Source organism: Protomyctophum bolini, assembly GCF_963924005.1.
Source record: "Protomyctophum bolini genome assembly, chromosome: 17".
NCBI lineage: Eukaryota > Metazoa > Chordata > Actinopteri > Myctophiformes > Myctophidae > Protomyctophum > Protomyctophum bolini.
This window is the reverse complement of record NC_137878.1, coordinates 22,693,218-22,711,235: the sequence shown is the minus strand read 5'-3', so window position 1 is coordinate 22,711,235 and position 18,018 is coordinate 22,693,218. Positions and strand designations below refer to the sequence as shown.

General features: G+C 42.1%; 2 protein-coding genes across 2 annotated transcripts; one reads left to right on the top strand and one right to left on the bottom strand.

The window, feature by feature from the left end:
• The first annotated feature begins 165 nt into the window (after positions 1–165).
• On the top strand, positions 166–13,630 carry tert (telomerase reverse transcriptase). Its single transcript, XM_080787151.1, has 18 exons — positions 166–413; positions 800–1,113; positions 1,450–2,408; positions 2,852–3,041; positions 3,181–3,334; positions 3,529–3,696; positions 4,123–4,287; positions 4,541–4,648; positions 4,827–4,912; positions 5,428–5,544; positions 5,812–5,883; positions 6,376–6,552; positions 6,761–6,887; positions 7,511–7,572; positions 8,144–8,268; positions 8,712–8,849; positions 9,220–9,360; positions 13,415–13,630. The coding sequence occupies exons 1-17, from the start codon at positions 198–200 to the stop codon at positions 9,324–9,326; spliced, it is 3,285 nt and encodes a 1,094-aa protein (XP_080643277.1). The 5' UTR covers positions 166–197; the 3' UTR covers positions 9,327–9,360; positions 13,415–13,630.
• Positions 10,303–17,071, bottom strand: LOC308331661 (sodium-dependent neutral amino acid transporter B(0)AT3-like; the record flags this gene model as incomplete). Its single annotated transcript, XM_080787150.1, has 12 exons — positions 10,303–10,494; positions 12,542–12,704; positions 12,798–12,957; positions 13,423–13,627; positions 14,086–14,242; positions 14,358–14,486; positions 14,601–14,713; positions 14,952–15,062; positions 15,568–15,749; positions 15,913–16,050; positions 16,355–16,495; positions 16,936–17,071. The coding sequence occupies 12 exons, from the start codon at positions 17,069–17,071 to the stop codon at positions 10,303–10,305; spliced, it is 1,827 nt and encodes a 608-aa protein (XP_080643276.1).
• Positions 17,072–18,018: the final 947 nt, after the last annotated feature.

Below are 18,018 nucleotides of genomic sequence, written 5' to 3'. Positions count from 1 at the left end.
AAGTAAAGCATGTTCATTCCTTTTTTAGTCTGATAATATTATGATGAAGAAGAAACAAACGGTTGGGCATCATGTGAGTAAACTGCGCTCTCATTGGTTTGAATTGAAGCGGCCAAAGCGGGGTCCTTGAAGCACAAATCAAAATAGCAAGTGGTTTTGGTTTGCCTTGGTTTGTGTGTCTGTCTCATTCCGTCAGGATGTCTGGTGCGGACATGTCTCGGGTCCTGGACATGTTGCGTTCCCTTTATCCGTATGTGCAAACATTAGAGGAGTTTACAGACGGCATCGTGTTCAGAGAGGGACGGAAAGTCACTGTCCTCGAAGAAGGAGACACGGACCGCTTTAAATCCTCCGTCAGGGGAGTGTTTGTCTGCACTGACACGAAACTGCAACAAGTGGCAAGCTGCAACCAGGTAGGAATATAATACATGTGCTATTGCAGCTTTAATAACACATTTAAAGCTGCAACCATGGTCTGTCTGTCTGTCACCAACACTTGGTTAAAGTTGCAATCAGGTAGGATGTGATAACATTGTATTAAGGCAGTAATAAGGCAGAATATAACACTTTATTAATGCTGTAATGTAGTCTATGCATGACTAGGAGTCTGTAGCCTAATTATTAATGCATACGGTACAAACTGGTGGAGGTTTTTGATTGAGGGATTGATTGACTACTTTACTTTATTAACAGTTTGCTGTTTGCAGATTGTAAAGAGGTACGGCTTAATACTTTAAAAAAAAGTTTAAGACTAAACTTGTTGTACACTACAGTAACATCCCTGCATTAATGTCTTCAGATCTGCACTCTGCCTGAGCTTTTGGCTTTTGTTCTGAACAACCTGAAGAAGAGGAAAAGGAGGAACGTCCTGTCCCACGGCTACAGCTCGTCGTTCGCCCCTTTGGCTCAGCAGGCGCGGGATCTGGACCAGTTCAAGTTCCAAGGCAACATCATTCAGAGTGCTGCCTACGTCCACGGCAGCACCCTGTGGAAAAGGATGCTGAAGCGCCTCGGGACGGACATCACGAGGTACCTGCTGGAGAGCTGTGCCTTGTTCGTGTCAGTCCCCCCCTCCTGTGTGTTCCAGGTGTGCGGTGTTCCAGTGTATGACAGGTAGGGCTGCAACTCTTCTCCAGCATTCTAGTCAATGTATTTTTCGAGTTATCAAACAATCAAGAATTGTTTCTTTTTTTTTCTTTTTTTTTGGGGTGTGGAACGTGTGTGTCGAATTTGAAGTCGACGGGGCGAACGGTTCTCGAGTTACATGCATTATAGACGTACAGACATATTAAAATAAATGGATTAGTCTGATTTACCACGTATGCTCTAGTCTATTCTACATTATACTTTATCGTACAGCGGTGGGGTGGTGTACTGCAAAAATATCGATCATTTTATATAATCGATAAAATTGATTAGTTCGATTAACTGTTTTATCGCTGATGACAGGGTTTCCATGGCTCCTGGCTCCCGTTTTTGTCGCCACCCCCAAAACAGGACAAACGGCGGTGGTAAATTGAGCCAAAGAAAGACAGCAGAAAGAAGGAATGGCGGCAAAGAAAAGAGGAATAAAAGGAAAAGAGGAAAGTGTGCAGATGAAGAGCAGTGTTTGACTCGCCCTGCAAAGAGGCCAAGGACAGGGGATGTCGGACTCACACAGATAACCCAACAGGGTTGTCTTGAGACAGCAAACAATAACGTGCAATTTGGGACCGCAGAGTCGGCTGCAGCCGTAACGCCATCGGAGGCGAGGGGTGACGGTTCTAAGCAAGCAGTCCAAATGGCGCCCACCTCCTCCCTGACTTTGAACGAAGGTCCGACTCCTAGCTGGAGATCGGGTCGTTTCCCACCTCCGCCTGCAGCCCGGTGCTTCTTTCGTATGTTGGGATTGCTGTATGGAGGGAAGGGCATGCGTGGCTTCCACCTCAACAGGAAGAAGCGGGGTGGGGCTGAGGGGCCCCGGCGCATACAGGGGAGCGACTTGGTGAGGATAATCTTCTTTGAGGGAGTGGCCTATTTTAACGGGCTGGAGAGGAAACCAAAGAAACTCCCTCTGCGCTTTTTCAATGTGGTCCCCCTTTTTAGTCGGCTGTTACGTCAACACAGGAGATGTCTGTATAACAGAATTCTACAGAGAATGTGTCCGTTGGCGAAAGATGTCCAGACGGGGGACTTGGGCTCTCTCCTGCCCCAGCACTGTGCACCACAGCAGGTCTATCTGTTCATCAGGGAGTGTCTCTCCAAAGTGGTCCCCCAGGAGCTGTGGGGGTCCGCCCACAACAAAGCCATCTTCCTCACCAGGGTCCGGGGCTTCCTGCGCAACGGCAAGAACGAGAGGCTCTCGTTGGCCGAGCTGATGTGGAAGATGAAAGTGAACGACTGTGATTGGCTGAAGATCAGCAAGACAGGTGAGATTTGGAGAAGTTTTAAGCCAACTTAAGTGACACCAAAGAAGGTCTTCCCACCAGTTACAATTACTTAGGGTTAGATAAGATGGAACTCTGTTTATCCTTAAGGGAACAATCATATAGCTACCAGTGCAGAAAATGAATGAAGTAGACAACTTCTCTATTAAAATATGGAGTTTTTATAAACCCCCTTTTTTGTGTTTTGTGTTGTTTTAATTTCGGCACCACTGGTAATGTAGGGTCCCAGTTCTCAGTGTGTTTTCAGAGAATTTAATAAAGGTTGAAATGAAACTAAATAATAATCACATTCACAGAGCTCGGGCTCAAAAGTGCAGGTGTCAATGATTTTGAGGGTATGTACAGATGGTTACAAACTGTACAACTACAAAGTATAATACCCCAAATAAACACAACTAAGTGTCAAAACATTCTGTCATCTGCAGGTCGCGTCCCACCCTGTGAGTTGGCCTATCGGACACAGGTGCTGGGCCAGTACTCGGCTTGGTTACTGGATGGCTATGTTCTGGGTCTGGTCCGGGCCTTTTTCTATGTGACAGAAAGTGCGGGGCAGAAGCACGCTCTGAGGTTCTACAGACAGGAAGTCTGGGCCAAGCTGCAGGATCTGGCCTTCAGGTAGAGATTTAGTCAGTTTAGTTTGGTTACATTTATTTACAGTGGTAAAACAGGTACTCATGACATAAAATCATCAAAAAATGTCCAGACCTCAAAACATGTAAATTTATTTTCTTTCAAAAATGTTGCCCTGGTTTAGAGTTCATCTCAACAAGGGTCAGATGGAGGAGTTGACAACAAACGAAGTGGACTCTCTCCCCAAAGACACTGTCACCTCCCACCTTCGCTTCATTCCCAAGTCCGAGGGCATGAGAACTATCACACGCATCATCGGAGCAGACATTAAAACCAGGGTGCGCTCTCGACACAGACTTGTTATTACTTTGTGTCAGGGGTCATCAACATGTCCGTCCACCAAATGTGGTGGTTCCATTTGTACACTCTCAGAGTTACAGACCTGTTATGGTCATTCAGGACTAGCTCTTTATGTATTTCTGGTGGCAAAAATGGAAAACGTGTGCTTTGGTTGTGTTTTTGTCCCTTTCAGAGCTACCAAGGACGAGTCCGGAACCTGTTGGATATGCTGCGTGCATGTGTGCGCTCAACACCCTCTCTCCTGGGCGCCACAGTGCATGGGAACACGGATATCCACAAGGTTCTATGCTCTCTGGCTCCTGGTCAGAAAGACAAGCCGCAACTACTATACTTTGTTAAGGTTGGCATCCGTCCATACGTCATTTGTCTAGTATGGCATGAGCTGCATGAACACGGTATGAGTCTACTGTGCGGACTGCACAGACCTACCAGTGTGCTGATGACTAAACAGTACTGATCATATACCATCAGAGATAAGTCTGCTCTCAATATTAATTGATTATTTCTCTATTCTATATTTTATTCTGGATTAATGACAAACTAATTCATCCAATGGCTTGAGACACCAAAGTCAAATATAAGATAGACCATTACTGATCTCAGAGTGCAATTCAGGTGCAATCTCTGTTAAATTGGAACATGTTCATACTGAAGCTAGTAAAAATCACACTTGATTTTTCTTGCTAGAACGCTCTATGGAAACTGGATTCAGTTTCCTGTCATGTGTAGTTTTTCATGTGTCATGTATGAGTGTCATGTATTTCAGGTGGATGTGAGTGGAGCCTATGAGAGTCTGCCCCATGCCAAGCTCTTAGATGTCATTCAAGACGTCCTGTCACCTGTCCAGGATGAAGCTTTTACGATACGCCGCTATGCCAAGATTTGGGTGGAAGCCTTCAATGGCGGTTTTAAGAAGAGCTTTGTTAACTGGGTGCGCGCACACACAAGTTTGTATTACTATACTTGCGAGGACATCAACTCGTTGTGAGCTTGTAGATCAGAATCAGAAGCCTTTATTATAAGCCTAACTCCCCATGTTTAACCATAAAACAATCATTTATCTTTTGAGGACTAGGAATATTCTCAAATTCTATGATGCATTTGGCCCTCATGAGTCACAAGTATAGTACAAGTAGGACACTCACACTCTGTATGATTGACATCTGTGATTTGTGTTGTTATAGGCTGATTTTGGTGAGGATGAGGATCACATTGAATCCAGTAACATGAAGGGCTTTGCGATGTCACTCCAGAGAGAGGGCAAGGTTAAAAATGCCATCCTGGTGGAGCAGGTGAGGGTTTTATTAACCACTTTAAAACTATATTGAAAATAGAGGAAATGGCCCATCTACAAGCTTGCACATAATGAGCCTAGATCTCTATTTTAGCTATTTCTTCGCGTGGCACTAAAATAGGGCTTTAACTAGCTGTTCTCTTGGTTAACTTGTCTCTGCTGTTTCCGTCTTCCAGAGTTTCTCCTCAGATCTTCATGGCAGAGATGCCCTGAAGTCTTTCAACCACATGCTCAAAGGCAGTGTCATTCAATATATGAAGAGGTAACTCAGACTAGGGAAGGAGGGGGGATAGAGCGTCGCAGTCCTGCCCCCTTTCATGACGACAAGAGACCCAGAAGTGAATTCTCCGTTCATTTTCCCCATAGGCTTTTCAAAAAGTATTTATTTAAAGACGTTTACGGCGCTGCGGACAAAGCCAACTCGAGTTGTGACAAATCTTGACAACAAACACAATATTCTGGGCAGAATAAATAATTACAAAGAAGAAAAACAAACAAAAAGTGGTGTCACAACTCGAGTTGGCTTTGTACAAGGCTTAAAAGGTCTTTAAATGAATACTGGGGGACGGGGAATTATTTCCTGGGTCCTCGAGGGGGTGGGACTGCGACACTCTCTATACTATTGGGTTTTTTTATTGGAAAAAAAGTAAAAATAAATTTCTAGGCCAGAGATTCTGCATGCCATTGGACTGCTTTGTTTTATATAAAATATGCCATCTGGAACATTAATGACTGCATTACAGTCCATTTGTAACGAAGGTTTGTGTGGCGTTCTAGAACCTTCCGTCAGTGCAGAGGGATTCCCCAGGGATCGGTCGTGTCATGTCTGCTGTGCTGTCTCTGCTATGCTCACATGGAGAAACTACTGTTCAAAAACATCACTGACAACGGGGGGTAAGCTACCCTGGAAGATGTTATTAATCAATTAATTAAATTATAATAATCAATTAATCTATTTATTTATTGATTGTCTCGGCACCTGAACCATTTTTATTTTGTCTTTTTAAGAACATGGATGTAATAACTCATAACTAACAGAAGAGTGCAGTCTTATTTTGTGTGTGTGTGTGTGTGTGTGTGTGTGTGTGTGTGTGTGTGTGTGTGTGTGTGTGTGTGTGTGTGTGTGTGTGTGTGTGTGTGTGTGTGTGTGTGTCTCTGTAGATGCCTGATGAGACTGGTGGATGATTTCCTGCTGATCACCCCTCACCTACACCAAGCAGAAACATTCCTCCAGTATGACTAACATCTAATATTATAACGTCAGGTAGACAAAATGGTGTCATTCGTGTGACAAAGGTACTTTATCCCATTGGATCTCAAACTTTGGTCCAGGTCCTTGTTGGGATTCCAGGGTTTCCCAGCAAAATGAGGAAAAGTTCATACACTTGAGGCCTATTTTGTTTTTCGGCTCTTTGGAAATGTCCGATCTAGAAGCTTGCAATGCGACGCCTTGCAAGCTTGTACATCGGAAGATTGTCGAAATAAATGTAGAAAAGAAAAAAAAAATGTGGAAAGGAAAGGAAGTGAAAGAAAGAAAAGCCAACATGTTTCAACATCTCACGGTTCATCAGGGCAAGAACTGGATCTCCTGTGAGCACCCTTCTGTGTTTTTCTCTGCAAATGTAGACAAATCTTCGAATGGGGTCCCGAGCATACAATCTTTTCAAATTGGGGCCTGCAAATGATTAAGAACCACTGCTTTATCCCACTGTTCACCCTACGCAGGACGTGTTTGGAGGGGGTGCCACAGTATGGCCTGGTGGCGAACCCCCAAAAGGTGTTGGTCAACTTTGAAGTGCGTGGAAGCACGGACGTACGCAGGCTGCCTCCTCACAGCCTCTTCCCCTGGTGTGGGCTGCTGTTGAATACACACACCCTGGACGTTTACTATGATTACACCAGGTGATTCTTTTTTCTTTTGACGTTTTATGGGTTTCTGGTAAGTAGCATAAAAGAACATTGTACTTTGTACATTACCTAGTCATGAAAAAACAAAACACACACACACCCAGTGTCTTTCTCAGATCGTTTTCCTTGATCCTTTCGCACGCAAACCCAATATGACCGTATATGCTTGTTTTATGGTGTTTGACCCAATCTCCCCTCACAGTTACGCAGGCATGTCACTGCGCTACAGCCTCACCCTAGGCTTCACCCACTCTGCTGGACAGCAAATGAGGAGCAAGCTGATGGGTGTCCTCCGACTCAAATGCCACACCCTCTTCCTGGACCTCAAGGTGGTGTTATTGACCTGTCAAACTGCTGTGACTTCTCGCGCTACACAGAATGTTCCCTGAGAGACGTGTTATTGTGTGTGTGTGTGTGTGTGTGTGTGTGTGTGTGTGTGTGTGTGTGTGTGTGTGTGTGTGTGTGTGTGTGTGTGTGTGTGTGTGTTTGATCAGGGTGCCATCGATGAACATCGTTTCATTTTAGTGGTTCCCAAACGGCAGTGTGCCATGTTTCCAGGTGTAACCTGGGATTTTGTGACAATCGCACAATACATTTTTATTGCAATAATAATATATAATAATAATAATTATTATTATTGTTTGTAGAACTATACAAAAAAAATATTTGTATTATTTAATATCGGCACTAATCTGACCATATTTTGGGGATGTGTTTTAAATTAAATGTTAAAAGATATTGTAGAGCTTATAGATCAGCCAGTTACCTATTATCTCTATGAATGCAGGTGTGCCGTTAGATTCACTTTCACTTTGGTGAGCCTTGGGCACAAAATGTTTGAAAACCACTGATCTAAAGTGAGCTACTTATTCTGTTTTAGTTCAGCTGTAGTACAGTCCAGTATATATGTTCACATACAACTTATATCATTATATATAATTTTTCTTCACAGAGCAACTCTATTGAGACAGTCTACAAAAACATCTACGAGCTAGTACTGCTTCATGCATACAGGTAAACACTGAAGACTACTAGAGCCCTGGTTATTTATTTATTTTCCAAATTGAAGCCATTTTTCATCATATTGCGAATGCAGTGAGCACTTACTATGAGACCTAGCAGATCATGTCTGTCTGTCTGTCTGTCTGTGTGTCCGTGTGTCACGCTTTTGTGCCCATATATGGAGCTGCTTTGGGGACTCCTTATATGGTTATGGCTGAGTCATGGTGACATGAGTGTGATGGCGTGGTCCAACTTGTGCCCATATATGGAGCTGCTTTGGGGACTCCTTATATGGTTATGGCTGAGTCATGGTGACATGAGTGTGATGGCGTGCTATAAATCTTAAAAAAAAACAAATATGTACGAGCGTGTCTTACTGGTAGTGTTAAACAGGACTCACAGATAGATACACTATCAACAGTCAGTTCTTTGCGAGTGACTGTCAGTGATTCTGTCATATTGTATTACGATGATAAACACAATAAGCCAGGGCCATTCTGTGTATTTATGCAACTTTTGAAAGCATAACACCAGCACCAACTTCCTCCTCTAATGGGCGGTTTTAATTCGTTTTTCCTTTTAGGTTCCACGTGTGTGCTCAGAGTTTGCCCTTTGGTCAGAAGGTTGCCAAGAACCCTCTCTACTTCCTGCAGATCATCTGGGACATGGCTAAATACACCAACCGGCTTATCAGGCTCAGCAATAAAGGCATTATTTTCACATTATGCATCTCAGAATTGGCCTGAATTAGTCTCATCCGTATTGTTCTTGTATTTGAGTGTTCGTTTTTTTACAGCCCTGTTTTGGGCATGTTCCAAAACTTTAAATCTTTTGAAAATAATAATAATAAAAAAGACAAAATAACAGATCTACAAGCTCGATCTCTCTCTGCCCATCATTTATTTATTTATTTAAGAGGGACAATGCACATTAATCAACATGTCATTTTTCAAATCCATGTAAACAAGCCAGAGTTGGCCAGAAGCAAAATTGTATAGTCCCTGAGCAGGCTCTTTAAACTTTATGGATAGTTTTTATCATCACTTTAAACTTTAAAACTATCCATAAATATAAAATGAAAACATACAGCCAAGAGCCAATACAATACAAAGACAATTAAACATGGCTCTTTGCTCCCTCCATTCCTCCAGGCGTGCGTCTGGGCAGTAAGGACCACACGGGAGTTCTCCAGTATGAGGCAGTGGAGCTTATCTACTGTTTGTCATTTGTGCTGGTGCTGACGCGCCACAGGCCTCTCTACAAGGCCTTACTCCCTCATCTGCACCGACGTATGTACACACACACACCATTTACCACCCTCGCCAGTTCATGTTGATTAAAAAATAACTTGCATTACTGGAGGCTAAGTGAGTCTATGATCAACAGGCTCAAAACTACAAAGACAAAAAATAATAAAACACTGGTGGTCTCCCCCCACTAAAGCATAGTTCACAGTAAAGATTAATGACGAGAGGAAACGGCAAATTGCGTGTTGCATGCCGAAAACAGCCGATCTATACTACTGCAATACTACTGTAACAAGACACGTGGCAAGCTTGTAGGCCTACCATTTTCGATGTAGTACGACAGTGCAAACATTTAAGCGTTAGGACATTGCACATGAAAATCGCAGCAGTCTGAATTAACTACCCTTCACAGGGAAGCGTGTTCTGGAGAGGCGGCTCGGTGCACTGAGGCTGGCCAGGGTGAGACAGGCTGCTACCCCCAGAATCCCGGAGGAGTTTGGGGCTATCCAGACATCGTGAAACCCTTAACTAGTGGCTCGAACTAAGAGACGAGGTAAGATTTCCCTGTTGTTTTCATACAATACAGTATGTGTAGGGCTGGGACGGTTAACTGCTAAATTGTGCCAATGTGATGCATAATGGAACTCATTATTGCAATCTTTTATTATATAAAAAAGAATGGAAACAAATCCTGTTGCTTTTTCACCGCAGTAATACAGAATTATGTGTATTATACTGTATGTAATAGGTCATTAGACTCATTACTCACCAGGAGTGACTTTAAATTATGCACAAAAGCGTCTGTCAATCACAGGGCCCTGAGCACAGACTCTGATTGGCTCATCCACTTTTTGGTTTCTCCAAAACACTTTGGACCAGTCCGGTCTGCATTATAATATGAATCCACACACCTCCAATAGTTTACAAGGCTACCTATTTTGGGCATATCATTATATTTATTTAAATAACGCTTGATAACTCGAAAAACAAATGAGGGCGTCATGTCTTTATTCTTCGTAAAACCGTGGTTGTTGCAGTTGCTTTTGATGTGTCATCATAAAAAAGTGTTAAAGGGGAATACCACTCATTTTCAACATTTTACTATGTCATTAATATACCTCAGAGCTGTTGTGTGGAAATAATAAAAAAGTCCTCCCATTCTGTGTTTACTAGAACCGGAGGTCTGAAAAAGATCATTAACGTTAATGATTTTTTTTGTGGAATGCCCCTTTAATGTCAATCAGAGTGTAAAAATGTAACGCAGTGGCTTTTTTGGTTAAATATTTACAGTCACCATCACCCTTTAGTGATAAGAACTACCATATAAAATCCCAGCCAGAACATCAATAAAAATGGATTGTTAAAGGACAACTTTAGGCTCATGTTTTAGGTTGTTATGAAAAATCCCCAAAGTGAAACCCGTCTTTTGGACTTTGACTTTTGACTCTAACAAGTAAGTTTCTACCACGCGTGCTGAACGCTCGCTGCTGGAGTTTTATTCAATCTCATAGCTGTTGTTGACATGAGGATTTGGGTTATTGCGGTTCTTGCCATACATGACCATGGCGGGCAGCCCTCTGTAGAAGGCTACCAGTGGGATGGAGATCACCGGCACCACAGAGAGGAGGACGATGATGCCAAACACCCAGTCTGGATAGGGCCTGGCCTCAGTCTGGGGGAAATTCACCTGAAGAGAGAGACAGACGATTCTCTGAAACGCTTTGCTTTTCTGACATGATGTGCATGTTCCATGTGGCCATCATCTGTATTGTATGTTGGTCACCTGCTCTTTATGCACTTCTATTTATTTACGTTTCTGTTGCACTACTAAAAGTTCCACTTTTCGGAAGCAAGTGGTTTCCAATCTTGTTTATTTGTGTGGGGGGTGGGGTGCGTAATAATTGGCTGTAGTCATACTAGAGGTGTCAAATGGGTGCATCAACTCACAACCTGTTGACTTCAGAGTACAGTTCTGTTTTTGACAGGTCATAGACAAACATATTTCTGCTGTCAGGCAGAAACCATCTATAAACTTTCCAGGAAATGTCATTAGAACACTATACTGTCTCATCAAATGAAATATGAATAATATATGAATAATATGAATGAAATAAAAATAAATAAATCTGAATGAAGTTATCTTTAATTACATTATTATAAGTAATACTATTAGAGTTGTACTATTACTCGAACGAAAATAAAAGCTTGGGGGGGGGGGGGGGAGATGCAATGCAAATGAAAGACATATACTGTGTATCCCTATTCCCTGACATAATTTTATAGCTAAACTAGAAATTCTAAAGAATTCTATTTTATTTGAATGATGAAACCCAGCTGCCATTAATAGTTGGAAATGGAAATTGCGGAAATGGAAATTATGGAAATTGCGGAAATTGTAATTGCGGAAATGGTGGAAATGGAAATTGCGGAAATGGTAATTGCGGAACTTGCGGAAATGGAAATTGCGGAAATGGAAATTGAGGAAATTGCGGAAACGGAAATTGCTCTTCACTTATAGCTATCTATTTTCAGGTAGATTGTTTTATTTTACTCAGTCAGCCATATCACTACTCATTTTTTTTCATGAAAAAGGTCATAGCTGGGTAATCTATTTTCAGGCAAATTGTGTTTATTGTAATTTATTTTACTCAGCCATAACAATTTATTTTCTGTTAACCAACTTGCTGGCTGGCAGGCAGGCAGACAGCTACTCATAGACAGGCAGACAGACAGACAGCTACTCATGGAGAATTGGACAGGCAGGCAGACAGCTACTCATAGACAGGCAGACAGACAGCTACTCATGGAGAATTGGACAGGCAGGCAGACAGCTACTCATGGACAATTGGACAGGCAGGAAGGCAGACAGCTACTCATAGACAGACAGACAGCTACTCATGGACAATTGGACAGGCAGGAAGGCAGACAGCTACTCATAGACAGACAGACAGCTACTCATAGACAATTGGGCAGGCAGGCAGACAGCTACTCATAGACAGACAGACAGCTACTCATGGACAATTGGACAGGCAGGAAGGCAGACAGCTACTCATAGACAGGCAGACAGACAGCTACTCATGGACAATTAGGCAGGCAGGCAGACAGCTACTCATAGACAGGCAGACAGACAGCTACTCATGGACAATTAGGCAGGCAGACAGCTACTCAGACAGGCAGACAGACAGCTACTCATGGACAATTGGACAGGCAGGCAGGCAGACAGACAGCTACTCATAGACAGGCAGGCAGACAGCTACTCATAGACAGGCAGACAGTAAGACAGCTACTCATTGACAGACAGACAAATAACTACTCATGGACAGACAGACAGGCAGGCAGGCAAAGAGCTACTCATGTTATGTTATTATGTTATTATAACAGCTACTCATGTTATGTGCAATAATTTGTGCAGTTATGGAAACAGCTCTTTGTGTTTATGCAAGAAAATGTAACACATTTATTTATTTACATATTGTGTGCATGCACATTGTACTTTGATACATTTTGCGAAAATAAAGCAATTGAAAGAGAGAAGTTATCAAGTATCATTAATGTCGTAATTTTATCTACTGGCCCCTGGCCCCTTGCCATTTTTGTAATGTGGCCCACAGGTAAATCTATTTGAGTATCCCTGATATAGCCTATTACTGTATGAGCCCAGGGACAAATTCCTGTGTGACACACGGTAGAAAGTATGTAGATTGTAGTATGAATAGATCGATAAGCACACTTACATAACCAGGGTCCCAAGCAGGATAGGAGGGGCGTGTCTGTGATTGGATGGCCACATAGGCAATGAACACCACAAAGAGCATCGCAGGGGTGATGACCATCCAGCAAGCCTTCCAGTAAATGTTGGGCCTCTTCCCTGTCATGAAGTAGATGTCCTCACTGAAACTGGCATGATGCACACAACAACAATTGTCAGTGAAACAAGTTTGCAACCCAGTCTGATTTGATTCTGAACCTGAATAAAGAAACACACTTTACTTTTTCATTCCGTAGATATAAATCACTCCGACAATCTCAAAGAATCCAATGATAAGCAGTGGCACAGAGGCCACATAGTTGTTGAAGATCCCCAGCCAGTAGTTCCCTGAACCCAGGGTGAATATCAGAGCCGGGGAAAAACTGGCCAGGCACACCAACGCTGGGGAAGTGAGAGGAGAAGATGGTTTAAAACTAATGGAATGGAATTCACATAGAGGATTGTTAACCCATTTTGACCTGAGATCAGATTCTAAAAATGTCTTCTACATCCTGACAGTTTTCTGAAAAAGCTATGTCTCTATGGGAGGCGGACATGACATAATGCTAACACCAAAAGGGGTTCCCGCTCAGAATGGGTTTTAATGTGCAGTGTGCTGTAGTGTAGAGTAGTGTGTGTGCAGTGAGACTAGTTGACGTCACTGTGCTGGAAATACTACCTATACGTTTGGTGTCCTAGCAGATTATGCCAATAAAAAAACATCACTAACGCAACACGAATTCTTTATTCAGAATCAGAATAATTAATTTAACATACAAGGAATTAGTATGGTACATCTGTAAGTGTTATAAAAAATATACTGTTGTATCAACTTGTTTGAATATATCATTATTGACAGACGGATACCTGTGGTCAGTTCATTTGGCATCCACTTGGGCACCAGTTTCAGATCGTGGATTGGATTGAGAATGCCTTCGATGTTGCCAAACATGGAGGAAAGGCCCAAACTGAAGAGCATGATGAAGAACAGCACAGCCCAGACCTGAGAGCCTGGCATCTCTATCACAGCCTCAGTGAACACAATAAATGCAAGGCCAGTACCTGATGCACTCTAGGGGAGGAGGATACCAACGTTTGGATTACTTCCCAAGCTATTCTCAAATCTCTCAATGGTCAACAAACATTGATGAGAAGTTAAATATGTAGGTATAGGTATAGCTTTGAAATCAAGTTGCCTGAAAAACGTTAAATACCCATGCTTTCATTAATTGATTGGGTTGCTTTAATTTCATTGCTTTATTTTAGTGTGTGATCTTGTAGTAGAATTGTTTAATAAAGTGATTATTAACATTAAGAAGTGGTCATGTGTACAGTATTTCCATCAATGAAACGGAACACAACACTGTCTCTAAAATAATTATAACTGCTCACATTAGACTTGCAGTATGGCATGTTTATTAACTACATTATTAATTATGAATTGTGAATAAATAATTGAAAAGTTATAGCCAATGAGAGACATGTAAAGGCCATAATGGGAAGTGTTTTCAAGGTCAGTGTGCAAAATACCTGGTCCAGAAATGTGTTTATATCACAGTGTTTCAGAGCCAAATTGGAGACATCTCCAGGAGACGACGTATTGAGGTTTTCCAACCATTCATCATAGTTGACCAGCGTTATGTTTTGGTCCCCAATGTTAAACTTGTTTGTCAGAAGCAAGATGTTGCTGTGTAGATGGAATACAAGAAAACGTCCCATAACGAGTTGGTATGAATAGCTAAATTAATCTGTATAGCATAAGCATAGAACACAACACATACAGTACAGAACCGTGACCGTACCTCTGTATACAGGCATTGAAGTTGGATCTGGCTTTAAATCCCAGGATAGAGAAGATGGAGATGGAAGCATAGAGAGACGTAGCACTATTTATCACCCCCACCAGGACAGCATCTCGCTCACAGTTATTTCTGAGATACAGAACGGAACACACAGTTTGCCTTTTGCCACTTCACTCCAGTCCCTGTATCACATCCTTCCTTGGCTCACACACACACAACAATAATTTGGAACAACAAACTCACCTCTCTGGATTGTAACTGGAGAAGGCTATGAGTCCTCCAAAGGCCACTGAGAGAGAGAAGAAGATCTGCGTTGCAGCATCCAGCCACACCTGGGGGTTCTTCAGAACCTCCCACTGATTGAAGCACAAGATTATAAGAGATAAATCCATCAGACCATCTGATGGCGCATGCCGAGTTTGAGGACAGTCGGTTGGACATTTTCCTAGATACATGAATTATGGACGTACACACAGACAGACGGACAGGGATTTCACGCATACATTTATAGAAGGATATAAAAAAACGGATTTTAAAAAAACACAATGCGACAAAGTATGCATCAGGCTTTGACTATATATAGTGAGAGCTCACATCAGGTGTGAAGAGGTAGATGAGCCCGTCAGTAGCTCCTGGCAGAGTGAGGCCACGCACCAGGAAGATGGTCAGCACCAGGTATGGGAACGTGGCAGTCACATACACAGCCTAAAATAGATGAAATGTGTTATTAAAGGTGAGATTTTTTTTGTTCAGATAGTATTCTGATAGTAATCATTTCGTGGGGCCTCCAGCTCTTTACTAAATAGAAATACATGTATTTTTCAAATCAGGATACCAATTTTGTTCAATCAGGAAAGAGGGAACTCATTCAGGAATCAGGATACAGGATAGACAAGTGATAGAAGTGAGGAAACAAAACTGGAAAACTATAACTGAAGTTGATAATTATCTTTGTGGTTTTTTTTTTATCCTCATTGGATAAAATGCCATGCCTGAAATGTATTTTCCGTTTACTCGAGAACTGCATGGAACATGAACAAACACTCTAGCAATGATTGGAGAGCTTTTTAACATGTCACTTGCACTTCAATGTACATCTAGCATTGTACGCCTTAATTGTAACCCCATGTCTCTACTGTATGGACTATATGGATATACAGTAGTGTTGTTTTTAAATATGGCATCACTTTGGTGAACTGGTTCCAATCACCTTTCCCACTGTCTCGATGCCCTTGATGAAACAGATGTAGACCACACACCACGCAGTGGCCAGGCAGACCACCAGCCACCACTGCAGGGGGCCACTCTCCTCAATGTCTGTTGTGATGTTCAACGTCTCACGGTACCAGAAGTAGTTCACTGGCGTGCTGTCCACACACTCCTTATTATAGCCTGTGTATGAGGAGTTATTATGGATGGAGGTCAACAATGGAGACAGAAGAGCTAGGTCATTCATGCAACGGCTTCCTTTTGTTTATCCCATTCAAATCCCATTAAAGTATGAAATATGTTTTTACTATTTTATAAATTGTGCAGGAGTTCGAAAAATACTTACCGGTGAGATTGTCATCGAGTGGACACTGGCTCCAAGGCAGTGGGTTTTGGAAAGAATGGAAGAAATACCACAGCACCCAGGCCAGAATAGTGTTGTAAAACATTGATATCATGAAGGACACCATCATGGATGCTATGCCTATGGTATACAGTTCAAACAGAAAGGGACATTATACAAGCAACTGCACAAAGGCTACATACATTATATTGTACATGTACTGCAACATGGTTTGATGACTGCATGCATTTGTAAGCACAGAAGGATTTTGGGGAGACCAACAACATATACTGTAATGTTACTGTAAGTGATTTTGATGGATCATGTCTTCCGCTGGTGGTGAATTTATTTATTTGCATGCATACTGTATTGTACGTATGTTGTCCAGGATTTTGTTGAAGCAAAACTCTGATCACAGAGTTCTCCTGAGTCCTGGCCTACTCACCAACTCCACCCAGGAATGGGGAAATGGCGTTCCAGACCCCGGTGCTGCCCATGCGAAGCCTCTGTCCTATCGCCAGTTCCAGATAAAGCAGCGGGAGGCCCTGGAACACCAGTGCTATAACGTAGGGAATGAGGAAGGCACCTGCGAACACAACCCAGTTAGACGTTTACAGCACTGCAGGTGTGAGTCACATGTGTGTGTGTGTGTGTGTGTGTGTGTGTGTGTGTGTGTGTGTGTGTGTGTGTGTGTGTGTGTGTGTGTGTGTGTGTGTGTGTGTGTGTGTGTGTGTGTGACTGTGCACTGCATTGTCAGTATAACTGCTAAAAGACATGCCTCTGGCAAAAGAAAGGATGACTTCAAATATATCATGTGTGTCATTCATTGACACACTGGAGAGGAATGAAAGCACCTCCAAGTTGTATTAATGATTTACATATATAATTTAGGAGATTTAAGAAATGAGCAAGACCCATGCTAACTTAAAGACAATCCTAAAGCACCTGTAGTGGTAAGTTTAACAAATATTATACAAGTTTTCAACACCAAGTTACAATATCACAAATGGAAGTACATGATCTCACCTCCTCCATAGATTTGGCAAAGATAGGGAAAGCGCCACACATTTCCCAGTCCTACTGCAAAGCCAATACAGGTAAGCAGGTATTGGACTTTGTTGTCCCACTTGGGTCCCTCCTTGTCCAAACTGGATGTCTCCATTTTCACCATCCTCTACAGTAGGTATAGCAGCACCTACAGTGAAGCAGTCGAAAGATACAAAGTATTTCAAATTCTACCCCTCACTCCAAATGACGGGTAACATATATAGTCTGATATTTCTCTAATTTAGTTCTGATGCTTTTCATCAAGTTTAGCCTCCTCTGTCTTCAATAAAATTTGATTAACATCTACTCCATGTCAAGTTTGCCCTGCTTTCCTCTATCTCCTTTCTTTGAGTCTCATCATGTCACATGTGTGGGGTTTTATCCCCACACTGTCCTCTCAGTCTCCGCCTTAAGCTCCAGCGTCATGCATACAGCTTGCTATATAGGTTTGGCATGAAATCAGCAGTGGTGGAAAAATATATCAATTGTTTTACTTAACCCATTCTGACCTGAGATCAGATTCATACGAGGTTTCCACTGGACACACACTGGTCTGATGAACCCATTCTGACCTGAGATCAGATTCTAAAAATGTCAGTCGTTCTTCGAATTTTTCAAAAATAGCAGACCTACAAGCTCGTATCGCGCCACTCGGTGGCGCGATATGAGCTTGTAGATCTGCTATTTTTCAATAGGTAAAGCATAACATGATGCTAACACCAAAATGGGTGCCCGGTCAGAATGGGTTAAAGTATCAATACTGCAATGTAGAACTACTCCGTTACAAGCAGAAGTTCCAGAATTCAAAATTTAGTCAATTAAAGTACAAACTGGTATTGGTAAAATGTAGCTACCAACAGTATAAAAGTATTCTCACTATGTGGAATGTCCCATTTCAAGTTTTCAAATGTATACAAATATTTTGAAATGGCCGGAATGTATATAGGGCTGAAGCATTTAATGTATGTTTTGTAATAACAATCAAAGTGACTAGTAACTAAAGTTTTCAAATAATTGTAGTGGTGTAAAAGTACAATATTTGCCTCTGAGATGTAGTGGAGT